Raw genomic sequence first — 19,850 nt, 5'->3', positions numbered from 1 at the left:
AGAAATATATTGTAGATATTTTTTATTAAATATTTTCCACATTTTCAAATTATGATCTGGATGATTGCTGAAATAAATATAAGAGGGGGTCAGAAAATGTTTAATAAATGTACACCTCCCAACTTAGAAAGTTACAATACTATAACTAGAAGTTATAAATTATTCAACATTAGTCATAGGATTGAAGCCAAGATCATTATTTTCTACCAGACTGCTTGAATTATAATAAAATTATGCAATTAATAATTTGATCCATAATATCTGAAAAAAGAATGTAAAAGATTCTATATTTAAACAAACCTCTACAAGTTTGATTCATTGTGTTGGGAATTTTTTCATAACCAGGTTTGCAATTGCACATAAAAGAACCAACAGTGTTGATACAAATGCTGTAACGCAAGTCACAAGCTTTGCCATCAAAACATTCATTTATGTCTATGTTGTAAAAACACAAAATTTGCTTAATTTAAAAAAAATTGTAAATAATTTAAAACTTTTCAAAAAATGCAAACTTACTATTTAATAATTTTCAAAAAAAAAAAAAAAAAACCTGCGCATTTTGAAGAACTTGGATCTTGGTAAAAACCTTGGTTGCAACCACAAGAAAAAGAACCATCAGTGTTAATGCAAAAACCATTGACACGATCACAATTATCTTTTTTAAGAGCACATTCATCCAAATCTATTAATTAAATTAAATATGCAATTTTGCCTAACTTAACAAAATACATGACTTCATGACATCGTAAATCAATAACATCATTACATGAAATTATAAAATACAATAAATGACATCATTACATAACATCATAAGTGATACAATCAAAATAATTAATTTATTTTAAAATTTTACTTTAAAAAGTTAACCAGGCAAAAATTATTTAATTAACGAATAAAATTTTGGGAGAACTATAATGTGGTTCATGCAGGGTGGCCACACTTTTTTGAGTTAAAAAATTAGAAGAAATTAGGAGATTTTAAAGAACTTTTTAGGAGATTTTACAAGAAAACTTGGAAAAACGAATAAAAAATATTAGGATTATTTAGAGGGTTTTTAAAATTTATATATTATTTATATATGAAATTTAAATATTATACAAAAATTTCAATAAAAAATTTGAAAGTTCAAGTTGAATGTTTGAAAGAAAACTTAAAGTTCAAAAAACAAGTTTGAATTAGGAGATTTTAGGAGTATTTTTGAAACTCAAGTATATTTTAGGAGAACTTAGGTCTTTTTAGGAGTTTTTTTAAATATTAGGATATTTTAGGATTTATTGGGAGGCGTGGCCACTCTGTCATAGGTGGCTGTGATAATTATATAGTGGCAAAAAATCATAGCCCAAACACATGACCCACATTAACATCATCCCTTATATTAGGAGTGGTTAGCATTTAATACCACATAGAGTATTTATATATACTTAATATTATAATATTTTATAATATTATAGTATTTATAGATATTTAATAAAAGACCATTAAATTATTAAAATTAATTTAAATCAATTATTTGAAATAACTATATAAATAATAATATTATTTATCTAAATATTAATACGCTAATGAATAGTGCGCATAGTTACGCCTAATGTTCGTGTTGTTAATGACGGTTTTTATTTGTTGTTTTTATTTTTCTGTTTTTTTTTTAGAAGAAGTTAAAACTAAAATGACTGGTAAAAAATTTTTTTTTTAGTACAATGTTTCTTTTTTAGTAAAGTGTTTCAGTTTTGTCTTCAGTCTTTTTAGATCATTTTAAGCAAGTATTGTTTCGTTTTTTTAGAGCAGTTAGAAGGAGCTGAAGGCCTTTTTAGTAAGTATATAGTGTTTAGTAGTTTATTTATAGTTTATATTAGTAACATAGTTATATTAGTTTATTTATAGTTTATATTAGTTTATATAGTATACAGTAGTTTATTTATAGTTTATATTAGTTCAAGTTTATTTACCGTTTATATTAGTAAGTTTATTTATAGATTATAGATTAGGATTAATGAGAATACAAATTTTTTTTTAGACAGGCTAGCTGACAGTGACTTAAGTAAGTTTTATCATTTAGATTTTATTTGAGTACAAATGTAGCATTAGCAATTTTATTGTATATAATTTTATCTCAATTTTTATTTTTAGACAGACAGGTAGAACTCAGTAAGGACTTAGATTTTGTAGATTTAAAAACTTCTTTTGAATATTCTTTTAAAGCATTGAATATGTTTTAAATATTTTAATAAATTTTGTCATTTAGGTGTGGTAGCATCATCAGTTGGTGCAAATAGTAATGTTTTTTATTTTATTTTACAGCAAATAGTAATGTCTTTTAATTTATTTTAAAAAGAATCAATAAATATTGTTTATTTAAACATTATCATCAGGATAAAATAGATCAGATAGATAAAATAGCTTTTTTATTTAGTATTTTTTTATTTAGTTATAACTTCAGTTGCACCAGCCACAACAGGTAACTTCGTACATTTATTTTAATATACTTGAATTACATTTGTTACTTAACTTTTCAAGCAATAAATATTGTTTATTTCAACATTATCGTCAAGATTATATAAATAAACTTTTTATTTGATAATTTATTTTAGTTGCTTCTGGATCAACTTTAAATAATGGTAACTCATTAATTCATATTTTATTATAGATAAATGTAGATAAAAAAATGTAAGTTGGAAATTTTTGTAGATTTAAAAGCAGTAAGCTTTTTTCTAAAGGTTCTTTCTATTTTTGGATTAAATCCACTATCACTACATTTGTTCTATGTTTATATAATGTACTTTAATAAAATTTGTCATTTGAAAAAATATATCTATGTTAAATCACACCAGTTTGTAGAAAATAGTTATAGTTTAATGATAATGTTGTAGACTGTTAGAGCAGATTATAGATCTTTGTTTTTCTGTTTAGTTGACAACAATGAAGAGAGAGGTAGTATGTTTAAAAGGATTTTTATTTTTTTATAAAGTAACTAAAATGTTTTTTAAAATATTGTTGTTGACTTGAAAGTAAAACAGTAGGTTTTTATAATTTTATACAATAAGCCCAAGAACTTAGGTAATACTTGAAATTATATTGTCAATAATAGAGAAGAAATTTAAAATTCTCAGTAAGACAGCTTCTTATTATTTTACATCAAGTTAGTTTAATTAAAATTTATTTTCTTTAGTTGATCAAGAGAGAGCTAATAAAGGTACTAGTTATATTAGTTTAGTGAATTTATTTTTAAAAAGTTAAGTAGATATTTTAACGTCTATACATTTAAGTGCTTTTATTGTTTAGACACAGAATTGAAGACTGAAATAAGTCAGTGTTTTTGCTATTAGATAATTGTTAATAGGAATTTGTTTATTTGTACTGTAACTGGAATTTTAAAACTTCAAGTACTAAAGCTTTATTTTCTTTTTTCTTTTAGGAGAGTTGGAAAAAAAACTAAGTATAAATTATGTGATTAGTATAGTTAAATAAAGCATTTATATCTGTACACTCAGTAGTCCAAGTCAGTTGTCACATTTTAGAAATTGTCCAGGAGAGAGTAAATAGTAAAATAATTAGTCTCTATTGGCTTTTTTATTCTTGATGGTTAAATTTATGTTTTATTTAATTTGTCTTATTTAATTTGTCTTGAGGCACATGAAATATAATTTTGACAAAAATAAAAAGTTAAATAAAAAAAGTGAAAAGTCATTTCTGAACTACAGACGTTTTTCCTTTGAACATTGTGGGGACACCAGACCCTTTATATTGACCAAACTTTGTTTCACATTGTTGCAGGAAAACAGTCTTTATACCTATGTAGATACTAAAAAAACTAAAAAGGTCTCATACATAACTCATTTTCACAAAAAACTGGATAACCGACCTTTGTCTTCTGAGGTACAGATATTAAAATTTAAAGTTTTTTTTAGTTTTGGTTTAGTTTATAGTTAATTTTAGTTTAGTTTTTATTAGTTTTAGCTTCAGTTATCTTTTATCTTACTTTAGACAACTTCATGGAAGAAATGAGGGGAATAGGTAAAAAACATTATAGTTAAATATTTATTTATATGTAAATATAATTCTATCAATTATTCTGAGGTATATTTTTTGTCTTTAGTGTCTGGTAGAAGCATAACTGGTAGGGCTGTGTTTTAAATTTTATATATTTTTTACGGAGAAATATGTGCAATAGGTGAAAGAATTATTTAATATAAATATGACATTTTTAAAGTGTTTGCATTTTACTCATATTTTTATTAAAATTAAATTTCTCACAAGTTTAACTTTTTTTAATTTACTTTTTTTTTATTTATTTTTAGCATCCTCTGTCAAAATGGTGAGGTTATGCTTTATATTTTGATTAAAAAAAAATGTAAATATTTTTAAATTTTATTACATCCTTCTATTTGTAATTTTAGAGTCGTTAACATTTGAGGAATACAAAAGATATTGCTCCCAACACCCAGGGCCTCTCTCGGAGAGGTCCTTCAATAAGTGGCAAAGTAATGGCGGTATGGATGAGCCATCCTTCAAATGAAAGGCTCATCCATACCGGGGTGTTGGGAGACACCGAAGAAAAAACAGCAACCAAAAGGTTGTAAATGTCTTCTATCAGTGAAGATATTTATAACTTTTTGTTGCTGTTTTCTTCGGTGACTTTTTTTTATTTTTTTTAATTTTTATAATATACTATTGTTTGTATTTGGTTTGTTTTTGTCTTTTTTAATTGAAATTTTATTTGTTTTTCACCAATTAAACTTAAATATAGTTAAATTGATTCTCTACCCAATCATCATAATAGGATGCTACATTCTATTTGTTAAAAATAATTAATTGGTAGTTTAATTTATTGAAAACACTGCTTTTAAAATTTACTATAAGCCAAGACTATTTAGCTATATAAATGCAATTTATTTATATCTATTTGATTTTTTTATCTTTAATGTTTTTAGTTTGGCTCCTTGAAGCATTTTTTTTTTTCTTTTTAATTAAAATATTTTAAATCTATTGTAATGTCTTTTAAATATAACTAAAGTTTACTAAAAGCCAACGTGAAATAATCTCATAAAACAACACCGACAAGTTGCATCATGACAGCAGTTTAAGTATGACAACAAGCTACCAAAAAGCAGGTAAATTGAATTCCAGTTGTTTGTTTTTGTTTTGTTTTGTTTTTCTTTTATGTCTACTTATCTGTTACAATTTTTATTTTAGGTTTGTCATATGACGCATTAATGCAATATAAAAGATCAAAGTTTACATATTTTTTACAATTTGTTATACACATGTTTGATTGTAAATCAACTTTTTTTTGTTTGAAACGTATTTGTACTCAATTGCTTAGTTATTTATAATAAATTTATTTAGTTGTGTGCATTTATCGTTTTAAAGACAATTTACTTTTTTAAAGAAACATGTATCAAGGGGATACCAAAAAATTAATAACTCATAAATAATTTACGTTCACTTCTTATTAATCTTATTAATTAAAGTTCATGTTATAAAAAATATAACAAGAATTTAGCTTTAATCTTTCGTCAATTTAAGGCATGATGAAGTGTTATTATTTTGTGTCAGTAACTAAAAACGTATTGTGTTGAACTTAGTAATGTCTAGGAAAATGGATCTGCCATACACTGATATGACCTATGTCAGTTGTAAATTACTCAAATAACGTTAAATAATTGGTAAATTAATTTATTTTAATTTTACAGATAGTTTAATTTTTTAATTTGAAGGCGTTTTTCTTACAGGGTATTAGTTAAGGTTTCGCAACTTTAAATTGTGGAAAACAGCCACTATAAATTAAGTAACAGACCAACTGTAACCCGTATTATGGGTTGCTTTCTGCTAGTAATTATATAAATAACAAAATCAAATTAATATAATTATTAAAAATTCAAAAGATATTATAATATAGTGTTTGTCTTTTAAACTTCTTCAAAATTTTTAAAATTTACTTTTTATAAGTATTGTGACCAAACTGTAAAAAAAAAAAACCTTACAAAACTAAAATTTTTAAAAAAAACTAAAATTTGTAACTCAACTATAAAAACTGTTATCAGCAATTATTTATATGTATATAAAATAGTACATATATATAACTCTATAATTATATATATATATATATATATATATATATATATATATATATATATATATATATATATATATATATATATATATATATATATATATATATATATATATATATTAGTAGAAAATCACTTAACAAAAATTTTTTCCATTTGACACTGTGTTTCATCAACAAAGATTCATCAGAAATGCAACAAAGATTCATCAGAAATCTTTGTTGATGAAACACAGTGTCAAATGGAAAAAATTTTTGTTAAGTGATTTTCTACTAATATATAATTGCTCTGTTCTTATAAGAACATTGAGCATTCTATTGTGTAGAATACTTTTTAAAGTTGTTTAAATATATATATATATATATATATATATATATATATATATATATATATACATACTATAGTGTATATATAATAGTACATATACATAACTTTGTAATCTTGAAACGCATCTACAGAAATTTATTGTTTTGTTTATCATTGGAAAGCTCATACAAAACATGTGTAAAAGCATTTTTTCACCAGGGGCCTGGAGAAAAATTGCATATTTTAGGTAAGTGCCAGGAATTTTAAGTAAGAGCTAAGAGGCATGTGGTATAATCAAATTTCTAGTACGCTGATTGTGTTTCAAATTGGAGCTAACCTAAGCCTTATCTTGACCCTAATTGCTCCCTTCCTAGTACTACATTTTCAGAGATCATTTTTTTTTTTAAGTTCTATCTATAAATTAGATCAGAATTCATCAACAGATTTCAAGTATCTTCAAAAAATCTTCTTACGTCTAATATTTATGACCGTGTGAAGTTTAAAATTCCCTTCATTTACCACTGAAATAACTTTAAATGGTCATAAATTTAAAATAAAAAATTTTTTAAAATGACATTTGTTTGACAAATATTGATCTAGTTAAATATAAATTTTATTTATTTATATTTTATATAATATTTTTTATATTTTATTTTTCTGATATTTTTAATAACAAATTTATATACTATTATATTATATTATATATTATATAAACTTATATTATAAATTTTATATAACAAATATAAGTTTAATAATGATATAAAATTTTTTTTGCTATTATCAAAAATTACCGTATCAAAAATCAACCGAGGGGGGGGGGGGGGAGAGAAAGAATTGTCTTGATCATTTCAAAATGTCTGATTGTGCAAAAGAACACGTGCATTTTATTTATAAATTTTGCACTTGGTGCTTCAGTAAAGGCAAGGATTTATAAACTATAAATAATAACGAAACATATTTAAATATAAATAAAAAGAGAAAAGACTAACCAAATCTTATCAAAACTAAAATCAGGAATGATTAATCTTGATTAAAAGGACCTTCCTACCATGCTTTGCTCAAAATGTGAAAAACTATGCAAATGTTTTATGAAGCTAAAATATAAGTTTATATATTATTTACTTTATTTAATATTTAGTTAGGTTATTAAGGTAACTATGGTTACTAGAATACGCTATAAAGTTTAGACATGAATACCAGAGTTAACAGAAGGAGAAAACGCAATTGTTTTGTTTGCGAATATAGGATCAAATCAGAAATGGAAAAAATATTGGCCCCATTGGTTGAATGTGTTTCTGGACCCGTTTTTATAGGCGCTGAAAAAGTCTCAAACAAATCGTGAAGATGTTTCAAACATTGCTATGTTCAAGTGGGACAAAGACAATTTTTTGTTAAAACTGAGCAACTTCTTGTAGTGGCTACTGTGGCAATGAAAACAATAAGAAAAAAAAAATCTGTATATAAGTAATACTGACTTAAGATTGCAAAGGTTATTAGCATCAATCAAAATAAAACTGCAGTTATAAGAACTCAGTCAAAAATAGTCCTTCTGACGTGTTGCAGAGAAGTAAAAAATAAAAATGCAAGTACAAAAGCAATGACAAAAATGATGATACTATTTTTTTAATAGCTAACTTTCATCTCCTAAACGTGCTCTAACATATAAACACTGGATTAAACGTGCTCTAACATATAAACACTGGATTAAACGTGCTCTAACATATAAACACTGGATTAAACGTGCTCTAACATATAAACACTGGATTAAACGTGCTCTAACATATAAACACTGGATTAAACGTGCTCTAACATATAAACGTGCTCTAACATATAAACGTGCTCTAACATATAAACGTGCTCTAACATATAAACACTGGATTTTATACATATAAAACTGGATTTAAAACTGAGCTACTTATAAAATTTTTTGATGTTTCTGAGACTCTTTTTAGTATATTTCTTTAAATCATAAAAAAAAATTTATTTCAAAAACATCAGCCTGAATTTTAATAAAAGCTCATTAAAATAAGAAAGTTATCAAAAATTATATAATAAAATATTTCTTTATATTTAAATTAAATATATTAATTATCCTTAATTGTTAAAAGTTATAATCTATTAGTAATCTCAAATAAATTTGAAAAAATTAAAAAAAACTTACCTATGCAGGGTGAGATCAACTCATTTCCATTTAAATAATTTGAATTGCAAGGACACTTATACCGACCAGGTATGTTTTCATATAAGCATGTAGATTTCTTTGAACATGTAAAATTTTTTTCAGCACAGTAATTTATATCTAAAAGAAAAAATTAGAGAAACAATTTTTAAATAAAAATTACGCACGTGCAGATTTTTATTTATATATATATATATATATATATATATATATATATATATAATATATATTATATATATATATATATATATATATAAGCCATAGCAGGAATGGTGTGCTTTATCTCTTGCTCATTACCAAACTCCCACTAAACTAGTTTACATGAGCTTTTAACAGGTTGCGCAAAAGTAAAAAATAAGGAAACTTTTCTTATACATTAAATTCATTTCAATAAGTTTTAATTTCAAATTCATTTCATTAAGTTTTCATTTCAAATTCATTTCAATAAGTTTTTTTTTTTGGTTACAAATTTCAGCAAGCAAAAAATATATAACTATGTTTGATAAATATAAAAATAGATACAAAAAAGGATAAAAAATCTAAGTTATGCGACAAACTATAGTTAAATGAACTATTATTGTTGCATTAAAAGATAGTATTTAAAAGATCTTCAAATTTTTATTGTGTAACTTGCTTTTTGAATAGAAATTTAAAACAGAGTAAGAAGAATTTAGAAAGAGAGTAAGAAAACTTTTTTGAATTGAAATAAAACATTGAATGACTTTGATATCATAATGGCTTTTGAATAAAGTTTATTTAAAAAACTTTTTAACTATAAAAATATATCATAGTAATACTACTTTTTTTTTTTTGTTTATATTATAAATATAAAACGGAAAATAAAATCTATTAAATAACTTTAAAATAAATTATATAAGCTTATATTTTCATAATACATTAAAATCTTTTTAAACAATTTCTAAGCTTCACTTATAACTTTAAATAGTTTTGAAAACATTTTAAAAAGTGAACATTTTAATTAACTGAAGTTTAAAATAAAAGGGGTTTTAAAATAACTTAAACATCAAATAACAAAGGCAAAAAAAAAAAAAAAAAAAAAAAATAAAAAAAAAAATAAAAAATCTAAAAAACTTTACAAAGATCTTTTTTAAGAAAAGTTTTGAGATTTTATTTAATATTCTTAAACATTTTTATTTTTATAAACATTTTATACTTTTTTTATACTTTTTAGTATATACTTTTAGTAATATAATTATCTTTAAATAAATTCTGTTATAAATTTATCATGTAAGTTTTAACCAAATCTATTCTGTTTTAAAACGCATTGAATAAATTTATTATGACATCAAACATCATAGGAGAATATGAAAAAAACAACAACAAGAAAACAATTTGAACAAAAGCTCTTGTAAAAACAGATAGTGCTCACAAAAAGCTGCCTAGGTGAATTTCTCACCAAAGACCAGAAAAAGTTTACAAATTTAAAAAAGTCTTTTTTTTAATTGCTTGATTGTCTGATTTTAAAAAAGCGCAAATTAATAAACTGAAATGTTCTTTATTTTTTTTAAATAAAGATAAAAATGTTTTACAGTCACTGAAGCAGCACTCCTTGCATGTTCTACCTATTTGTCAGTGGACTATGTAATCAGTAAAAAATAAAAATAAAAACTTAATGTTTTTATTTTTATTTTTTACTGTTTAATTTTTACATTGACTGACAATGTAAGCAGCACTCCAGTGTTTTTGTTAATTTGCTTTTTTAGTTAATTTGCGTTTTTTTTAAATCGATAAAATTTAATTAGCTTCCTCAATTGAATTTAATCATTTTTACATAAAGTGTACTTGATTTGTCACTTTTTAAAGACAAATTGTTGTAGGAGCTGTTTTTTATCACAAACTGTAAATTTAGGTTTTAAACTATAGGAATATATATACACACATATATACATATATGAAATACAAGATTATGAATTTTAAAATCACTATAAAATTCTGGTTCTTTTGAGACCCAGGTTGATATACTTTTAAAGAAAAAAAAATTTATTGATATATGGGAGCCAGTGTGTAATCAAGGGTTATGGCGGGTGACCTTTTTCAAAAATTAAATAAAACCAATGACTTTTCAGTTACTTTCAAATCAAAGTTAATCTGTTTTTTATATTGGAAACTGGAGATACCAAAAATTTACCAAAAAGTCAATACTCTACTGCATATTTAATTATTTGAACAATTTATTATAATTTATTATAATTTATTATAATTGATAACTTTTGTTTTAAAGTTCCCTAATATTGTTTCAATATATAAAAGGAAGCATAGATTTGTTTCTGCGATGCAATAATCGCATACAGGTGACCAACAGAGTTGCCTAGTAAGGTAGACACAGGAGATGTGATACTAAGAATAGATTGTATATGGTGCTGTTGACTATTCCTCATCAAAAATATATTAAATACGAGTTGTAGAAATAAAATATATTTCATTTGAAATTAAATATTAAATGAGTAGTAGAAATAAAATATTTCATTTGAAATTAAATATTAAATGAGTTGTAGAAATAAAATATTTCATTTGAAATTCTTATAAGCAATTTACTTTCATAAAAATAATTATATGAAATCAACAAATTTGCAACTTCCATGCATAACTATTGTATGTGACCACGCATGAACTGCATTTAAATGATTACTGTGACTCTATGATCATAGTGCAATCCTGTAACTTTCTGGAATCTTTACTAATATTTAAACTTTTAAACAAAAAGTATGAAACTACATAAAAGTATACAAAATACAAAATAAAAAAAGTATAAAACATATATTTTCCGAGAAATTAAAGCTTATTTATCTAATAACTAAAACTTGCATTTTTCTGTTCCATGCTTGATTCCGCTTCAAACTTAATTTATTCTTTGATAACATAACTAATGAATACCATTCTTTGTTTACAAAATATTTATAAAGATTAGAATTAAATGAGAGTAAATTAGAAGTTTTATTATTATGAAAATAATAGACAAAATATATACGAGTTTCCATTTGTGATTTTTTAGAAATGCCCACATAATAACTGCAACTTGTTGTTACATCTTTTTTATTTTGCTTTTGTTTTTCTTCACCTTATTTTTATAGTTTTTTTATAGTTCTCTTTTCTTTAAAAAAGAACAATAAAGACTTTTAAAAGTCTTAACTGTTCTCTTAAAAAATAAGTCTTAAAGGATATGCGAGAAAGTTTTTAATATTAATGAATCATTCTTTGAAACATTTCAAGTTTAAAGATATCTTTGAAGCAATATAATATCATTTTAGTGATTAGGTATTTTCAGCAGTTAGATAAGTTTAAATATATCTTTTAAGTAATTTTAGTGGTTTCTTTAGCGGTTTAAAGGCAGTTAATTATCATTTTAAAAAGATTACACAACTTCACAAAAGTTTAAACAAAAATTACATAATGCTCATTATTTATAAATAAGTTAAAAATTAAATAAAATATAAAGTTTAGTTTTTAATAAGCTAACCTTTCTAATCGAAATATTCAGCAACAGAAAAAAAATTAAATGCAATTAAATTAGTTAAAAAAAAAAAATCAAATGTCAAATAAATAATTAAAAATAAAAAAAAATGGAAAAAAAAGCAAAATAAACATAATTAAAATGGTTTTGTGTAAATTATTAATTACATTTAGCAAATTGCGTATATATATATATATATATATATATATATATATATATATATATATATATATTAAATATAGGATATAGATAAATATATTTTTTTTACCATCAACAGTATACTTTAGTGTACTGTTGATGGTAAAAAAGGGCTCTTAATAACCCTTGTTCTAAGTTGACAAAATCAAGTATACATTATGTAAAAAGAATTAAAATAGGATTAAAAGTAGCAAACTTAATTAAACTTAATTGTTTTTTAAAAAACCACAAAAAGCAACTTAATAGACTAGAATGGTGTTTGTTTTTTTAATTCAGAATTTTTTTATTTTTATTTATTTACTGTTTTTTTTATTTAATTTTATTTGCCTCAATTATGTTTCCATTTTTGTTTTACCAACTGATTTGTTTATTGATTAACAGATCATAGTGTAAATATGTCAACTGGATTAAATAAAAAGAATATGTGTGGAGTGTACATGCATAGACTGTTTTAAATAAATAGAGCATTCAGGTAATATACATACATTGACTGACGTTAATAGATAGAACATACAATATCAATTGAGTTGATTTGGGTGCAGAGGTTGATTGCGGAAGCATCAACCTCTATTGATAAAATCTTTTGCGGATTTATGTAAATTCTCATAAATACCATAATACTTTACTTACTTATAAAGGAAATAACAATAACATTAAGTTTAAAACCCAAACCCTAAGTCAATGTATCAGTACTTCCTTGCATGCTCTACCTAGTCAGTCGATGTATGAACTGAAGCCCCTACAGCTACCTACTTCAGCACGACATATAATGTATATTTAATGCTGCATAATCTGTATGTATGCATGTATAAATATATATATATATATATATATATATATATATATATATATATATATATATATATATATATATATATATACATATATATATGTGTGTGTGTGTTCATTTATGCAATTCCTTAAAAATAAAAATTACTTTTTAAAAACAATAATTAAAACTACCTTTACAAGTTTTTGTAGCTACATCCAATCGATAGCCAGGCGGACAAATGCAATAGTAAGATCCAGGAGTATTAATACATGTTTGACTATCATAAAAGTAATATTGTATAGCAGGATTACGTTCACATGGGTAATTTTTATTCGTTGGTGGATAAACTGTGCACTCATTTATATCTATAAAAAAAAACAATAGCATTTATAAGCATTGACTTAAAACTTTTATGTAATTATATATGTATTATAAAATTTTAACAAAAAATTAAACTTAAATGGAAAAAAAAAAATAAAAATAAATAAACTATAAAAATATGAGTGAAACCTGAACACAGTCCACCACTAATTGCTCGGTAACCCTTTTTACAGGTACATGTAAAGTTCTGACCACTAGAAGTGCAATCTTGTGTATCTTTGTTGCAATTATTTAAGGCAGCATTTGAGCATGGATCTAAAACTTTGAAACAAAACAAAAACATAAATTACCAAGGATTAACTACTAAATAATTAAATTGTGCAACAGATATTTAATTCACAAAAATTATTAATTTACAAAAATCAAAGACGAGAGTTTTAACTGACAACCCAAAAGTCAGGGCATGAAAAATACTTAAAAAGACCAAAAACATAAAAACCTAAAATTTAACAAAGATTTGTTTAGTGTTTAAACTTAATTAAGCATGTATTTAAAATATTATTTCAAAAAAAAAATCAAATGAAATATATTATTGCAATATACTCTTATACATTCCATGTATAAATACATGTAGTATATATGTGGTATGTGCGGTAGTGGTGTCGTGGTAGAGCGATCGCTTTATAAGCGAGAGGTTCCGAGTTCGATCCCCACCACGTCCCTGGTAGTACCGCGCTCAACTTGTTTCTCCGCGCAGCGGCCTTGTTCGTCAAGGTTCGTGTTTCGGAGTTATAGAGTTGAGAGAGGGTTATAACCACAATTAAGTAGCCTCCTCGTATGTAGTGGCCTTCTCGGCCTTGGGGAGGTGAATTAACAAAAAAAAAAATGAATATATTGCCTGTAGAACATGGTAAAATTAATAGGGTAAACAATCTATTAATTAGGTATAGCCACATTTTCTACTATAAAATTTTTCACAACTTTTTAGTTACTTGCTTCATATATTTTCAAACACAGCATTGCGTGAAGAATAAAGAAAATTACAAAGTGTATTTCTAAAATTTAAATACGTTGTCACATGTATGTTTATGCTTGAAAAACATGATGTCCTAGAGAGTCTTTATCTTTAGCATTGCAAAATGTTGACAGTTGTAAATGGTTTTTTATATTTATGTGTAGCAGTGTTTTTTTTATAAATATAACTTAGTAATTACTAATAAAATCTTTTTTTTTTTTTTTTTTTTTTGATTTTATACAAAATGCTTGTTGTGATTTAAAAAATAATTTATTGAATTGTAGAGTGTATAAAAATAACTTCATTTAAAAAATTAATTTATCAATTTAAAATATAAATATACGGGGTGGAAAATAAGAAATCAAAGAGGAGCGATCAATTTGACCTGAAAACACATGGAATTGACGGTCAATTGTTGTCTTTTTCAAGCTTTTATTTTTTTCTTTGTTTAAATTTTTAATCTTGGTAATAGTTCCTAAAGGCTCAACTTAATACATACAAAAAAACTTAATATATACAAAAATAACTTTATGCTTGAAAATTAACCAGCTGATATTGCTTTTATTACAATAATTTTAAACAAAATCTTTAGACAAAATAATTTAAAAAAATAATTTTAAAAAGAATTTTTTAGTTTCAAATGCAATTAAGGCTAGACATTTGCCAAATATTCGTAAATACCAAATTCAGTTAGTTGAAGAGCTTAAAAGTTTAAATAATAAGTTTCCAGTTCAACCATATAGCCAGTCTTTTAAAAATGCTGAAATGGACATTTTTTAAATGGAAATGCAAATAACTAACATTAAATTATTAGCTAAAAGTTTTAAATAATACAATATAGTGCGCACAGATTTCCATTCAATTAAAAAAGAAAGCTTGATACCATCCAAGTAATTTAATTAAAAAAATTTTTTTTAATATTTAAACAATTTTTGTAAAATATTAAAAAAATTTAAACTGAATACTTAGTACTAAGAGAAATCGTTTTGTGAAATTTATATGTAACAATTACTTTTTTTAATTTTTTTTTAATAAATCATTATTTAAATTCAATGGTCTAAAAATTTAGAAAAACAGAATTTTTACATACATACATACATACATACATGTAAATACTTTGAAAATAAAATTTTTGGAAATCGAAAATGTTATTTTCAAAATCGGTTTTTAGATATATATTTTTTGTACAAAATTTACTTGGTTATTTGGCAATTCTAAAACACTTTTCTTGATGTGTAGTTGCTCAAGAAAATAAATGAAAACATTCAATTTTGCTTCCACTTGAACTTTTACAGTAAGTTACTGCAATTTGTGATGTAAAAAAGTTAAACATTTTCACAAAAACCAAAATGTTTTTTTCTGAAGTCCACAAGGACTTCAGAAAAAGTTTGGAAGCACTTTTTGCACTCAAAAGAACTTAAATTGGCCAAGTGCAAGCTCTGCAACCAAGAAATTAAGTGCAAAGGAGGAACCACAAGCTCCATGAGGAACCACCTGAGGACAAAGCACAGCATCACGTTTGCTGCTGTTGTTACTCCTGAGAGGAAACTCGAAGTCATCAAACCCATTGATTCATTTTTTAAGACAAAGAATCCTGTTGATGTTGTTTTGGCTGAGCTTATTTCATGTGATGGGCTGCCTTTGGTGTTTTCTCAACTAGGCAACGTTTGAGAACAGCCCTAGAGACACAAGGATACTAATTGTCCAAAGATGCTAAATCGATTAATGCTCTGCTGATGAAAAATTATGAAGATATCAAGAAAACATATCAACAGAATTTGCAGAAAAGAAGCTTGTTAGTCACAAATTTAGCTTAACCCTTGATGAGTATAATTCATCCAGAAACAGAAGATATATGAACATACATGTTCATATGGAAGGTGATTATTGGAACCTTGGAATGATGAGGGTACATGGGTCTATGCGAGCAGAGAAATGTTGTGCAATTGTTGACAAGAAACTGAAAGAATTTGGGCTACGTTTTACCTGTGATATTGTTGCAGTAACCACAGACGGAGCTGCTGCAATGAAAAAATTTGGTAGCTCAATTTTACCAGAGCATCAGCTCTGCCTCGCACATAGAATCCAATAGGCTGTAAGTGTAGTTCTACATAGGCAATCTAGGAAAGAAGATAATGGCACACCTGAGCAAACCAATATTCTAGAAGAGGACCAAGAAGATGATGACAGTGATGAGGAAGGAGGATTAGAAGTTTCAGCAGAAGCAGGTGCATCAGCTCTTCCAATGATTAGGGAGGATATCACAGAACTCATCAACAAGGTCAGAAAATGTTTAAGATTGTTCGAAAGTCTCCAGTTAAAAATGACATGACTCTGCAAAAGCATCTGAGTTTGGAAAGGAGCTGCAGCTAATCTTAGACTCTAAGTTGGTGCTGAAACACTTTGCAGAAGTGATTTGAACTCTTTTCTGCAAAGTGTTTCAAGCTCTCATTTGATGGCATTCTGAAGTTCATTTTCAAGCAGCTGAAAAGCCAGAAAAACACCTTTAGTCAAGAGATAGTTGACTCATTTACTTAAAGAGTCACTGAGAGGAGGAATGCTATAGGAATGGCTATCTTGAACCCAAAGTTGATATTTTGTCTTGTAATTTTAGATTTATTTTTTATTACGTAATGGTATACTCATGATTTTGCATTATGTTATGTTTAACAATATTTTGTTTTTGATGCACCATTTATTAACGTTGTCACAAATTTCCTGTGGTAGGGTTGAGCGGGCTAGGTCTCCAACAATATATGCAAGAATATCATCAGCAAATTTGTGCAGTTCAGTATTGCAGTCAAATATATCATTTATATCAAGTATGAAGAGTATGATAAGAACAGGTTTGAGCGCACTGCCTTGAAAAAATGATAATTGATAACTTTATTTTAAAATATATTTATTCATAACTAAATTTAAATTTATTAACTGCAATGATTTTGCAAATGGTGGAAAAAGCTACAAAAAAAATGAATGAAAAGATTATACAATTTAAAAAAAAGTAAATTTTGAAAGATATAATGTTCTTAATTATGTACAACAATTACAAATAATAACAAAATAAGAACTTCAATTTTTAAAGTTAACAATGTTAAAGAAAAAATATTGCACATTTTTTTATCTCTGCTCATTTAAAAACTCATAGATCATCCAGACTATATTTTAAAAATCCGGAAAATTGTTTGGTTAAAATATCCACACAAAAATCCCGAATATATTTCCTTTATTTTCTCTTAATTTTGTTTTTAGGAGAGTTGTTTCTAATTTTTTTCAAACTTTTCAAAAGTGCTGAGTGAAAAGCTTAAAACATATATGTATTACAAAAATATATACCTAAATTTGTATGTATGGAAAACGTTTTGGATATACAGAAAAACTAAATATTGAGAAAAATATCTGGAATTCCGGAAAAAGATAATCCCTGAAAATTGCTTTGTTAATTAGTTAACAATAATGTTATTAACTCTGGTGCAAAAAAACAATTGTTTTATAAAAAACTGCTATAAAAATAACATAATACAAGATTTTTATCAAACATATTTTTTAAGAACCCTTTTTAAGAAAAAAAATCCACAAACACGCATATAGTAATTTTAAATTTATCTATATACCATTCATTCATTTATTGCAATTTGTGAAAACTTACAAGATGGTAGGAAAAAAAAGTACAGTTAAAAAAAAAATGTTCTAAATATAACAATTAGTAGATACTATTATATTATTATTAAAATAATATATTGAATGTTTTTATTAAAAGAGTAATGAAATGAATCCTAACATTAGAATGTAGCAAATTATCTTTTACACCAATTCCTCCAGTTTTTATTCCTTTTTTAAAAGCTGTAAACCAGGTAATATCTTCATCTGCATCCTTAGCTGATCTGGTTTTTCTAATGTCATTTTTCCAACTAGGAGAACTAATATCAAAAGTGCCATCTGATGATTGAATAAAGTTTTGTTCAAATAAACTCTTCTTATTAGAAATTCTATTTTTAGATTTTGCAAGCAACCTCCATTTGTCATGTAGCCTTAAAATATTGTCAATACTGTACTTGTCTTGTTTATAAGGAATGCCAGCCTTATCCCAAAAGAGCTTGACTGATTTAATAGTAAGCAATGCAGCTAACTTAGATTTCAAAATGTTGCTTTGAGTGTGCAATGCCTCCCTAACTTTAGTAAACTCTTCATAAGAACTATCAATAACTTGCAAGTGACACCTTGAAATGGATGATGCAAATAATTTAAAACTTTAAATAAACTTTCAAAAACATAAAGTTATAACTTCAGTCTTAATATAGTATTAAGCCTAACCAGAAAAATTTATAAACATTTCTGGTAGTGGGCAAAAAGCTTGTTTTTAAATCTTCTAACGGATATCCAACCAACCATATTTTGTTAGTTGACTTCAATACTTTCAAGTATTTCTTTTTTACCGACTTTTTTAATTTGGTTGGTTCAATGTCATTTTTCTTTGGTTTAATTAGTGACATTTTCTTTATCAAATATTTACTTTGAATTACATAAACTTGAATTGAAAACAAGATAAGCATATAGTATTAACCACTTAATTATTTTAATTATATAGACAATAACCTGGCTGATAATAATAAATAGTCAGTACGTATGTAAGTAAGCATCTAGGCCTACAATTTGTAAAAAAATAAACATTAGATAAACATAACAAGTTTTAATTTAAATTACACATATTTTTGAACACAATTCAACGAATACCGCAACTCTTACAGGTGCCTATTTATTGTATGAAAACCACTAAATAAAGTTATTGTGTTGTAAAATAAAAATCTATAAGTATCAGAACAAAAGATATTTGTTTTGTTTTGTTTTACAAGAAAAGGATTAAAATATGAATATCTTATTAAAAAGATACTCAGGCATCTTTGTTAAACTCTTAGTACTTTTTGCATAAGCAAAAGTAAGTCTGATTTAAAATTTCGCATTATAAAAAACAGCGCATATTTTGTTTGTTTACAAAAAACGCTAATATTTGTTTGTATATAACCAAATAAATTAAATAATGGAACAGATATAATGGAGGATTTGTGTTTTTCGTTTAGATTTCACATTCACATTAAAAATGAAATGCGGCAGTACTTAGAGATGTGCTACAAGAATATTTTCATAACAAAGAATGTTTTTTAGAGTAAAAGGAACAATATTCAATGCAGCTAGGAGCAGAATTACCTATTTTGAAAATTTGTAGGATATTGTGGCCAACCCTAATATATATATATATATATATATATATATATATTTAATATATATATCTGTATGTATATGCGGTAGTGGTGTAGTGGTAGAGTGCTTGCCTCATAAAATGAGAAGTTTCGAGTTCAATCCCTACAATGTCCCTGGTAGTACCACACTCAAACTGTTTCTCCTCGCAATGGCCCTGTTCGTCAAGGTTCATGTTTCGGTGTTATAGAGTTAAGAGGGTTGTAATCATGGCTAATCCTTGACTGTAGTGGCCTTCTGGGCATTGGGGAGGTGAATTAACA

General features: G+C 25.3%; 1 protein-coding gene across 1 annotated transcript in view; it reads right to left on the bottom strand.

Moving 5' to 3' along the window:
- The window catches only part of LOC100202622 (fibrillin-1), a 68,606-nt gene that overhangs the window by 20,677 nt on the left and 28,079 nt on the right, over positions 1 to 19,850 (bottom strand). The window contains exons 6-10 of the mRNA XM_065800438.1: positions 13,506 to 13,637; positions 13,187 to 13,360; positions 8,536 to 8,673; positions 551 to 682; positions 301 to 435 (exon numbers count right to left, since the gene is read on the bottom strand). Coding sequence (XP_065656510.1) covers positions 301 to 435; positions 551 to 682; positions 8,536 to 8,673; positions 13,187 to 13,360; positions 13,506 to 13,637 — 711 coding nt within the window. The remainder of the gene's footprint in view (positions 1 to 300; positions 436 to 550; positions 683 to 8,535; positions 8,674 to 13,186; positions 13,361 to 13,505; positions 13,638 to 19,850) is intronic.

The sequence above is a fragment of the Hydra vulgaris genome, chromosome 06 (genome assembly GCF_038396675.1).
Source record: "Hydra vulgaris chromosome 06, alternate assembly HydraT2T_AEP".
Classification (NCBI taxonomy): Eukaryota; Metazoa; Cnidaria; class Hydrozoa; order Anthoathecata; family Hydridae; genus Hydra; species Hydra vulgaris.
This window is presented reverse-complemented; position numbering and strand designations above follow the sequence as displayed.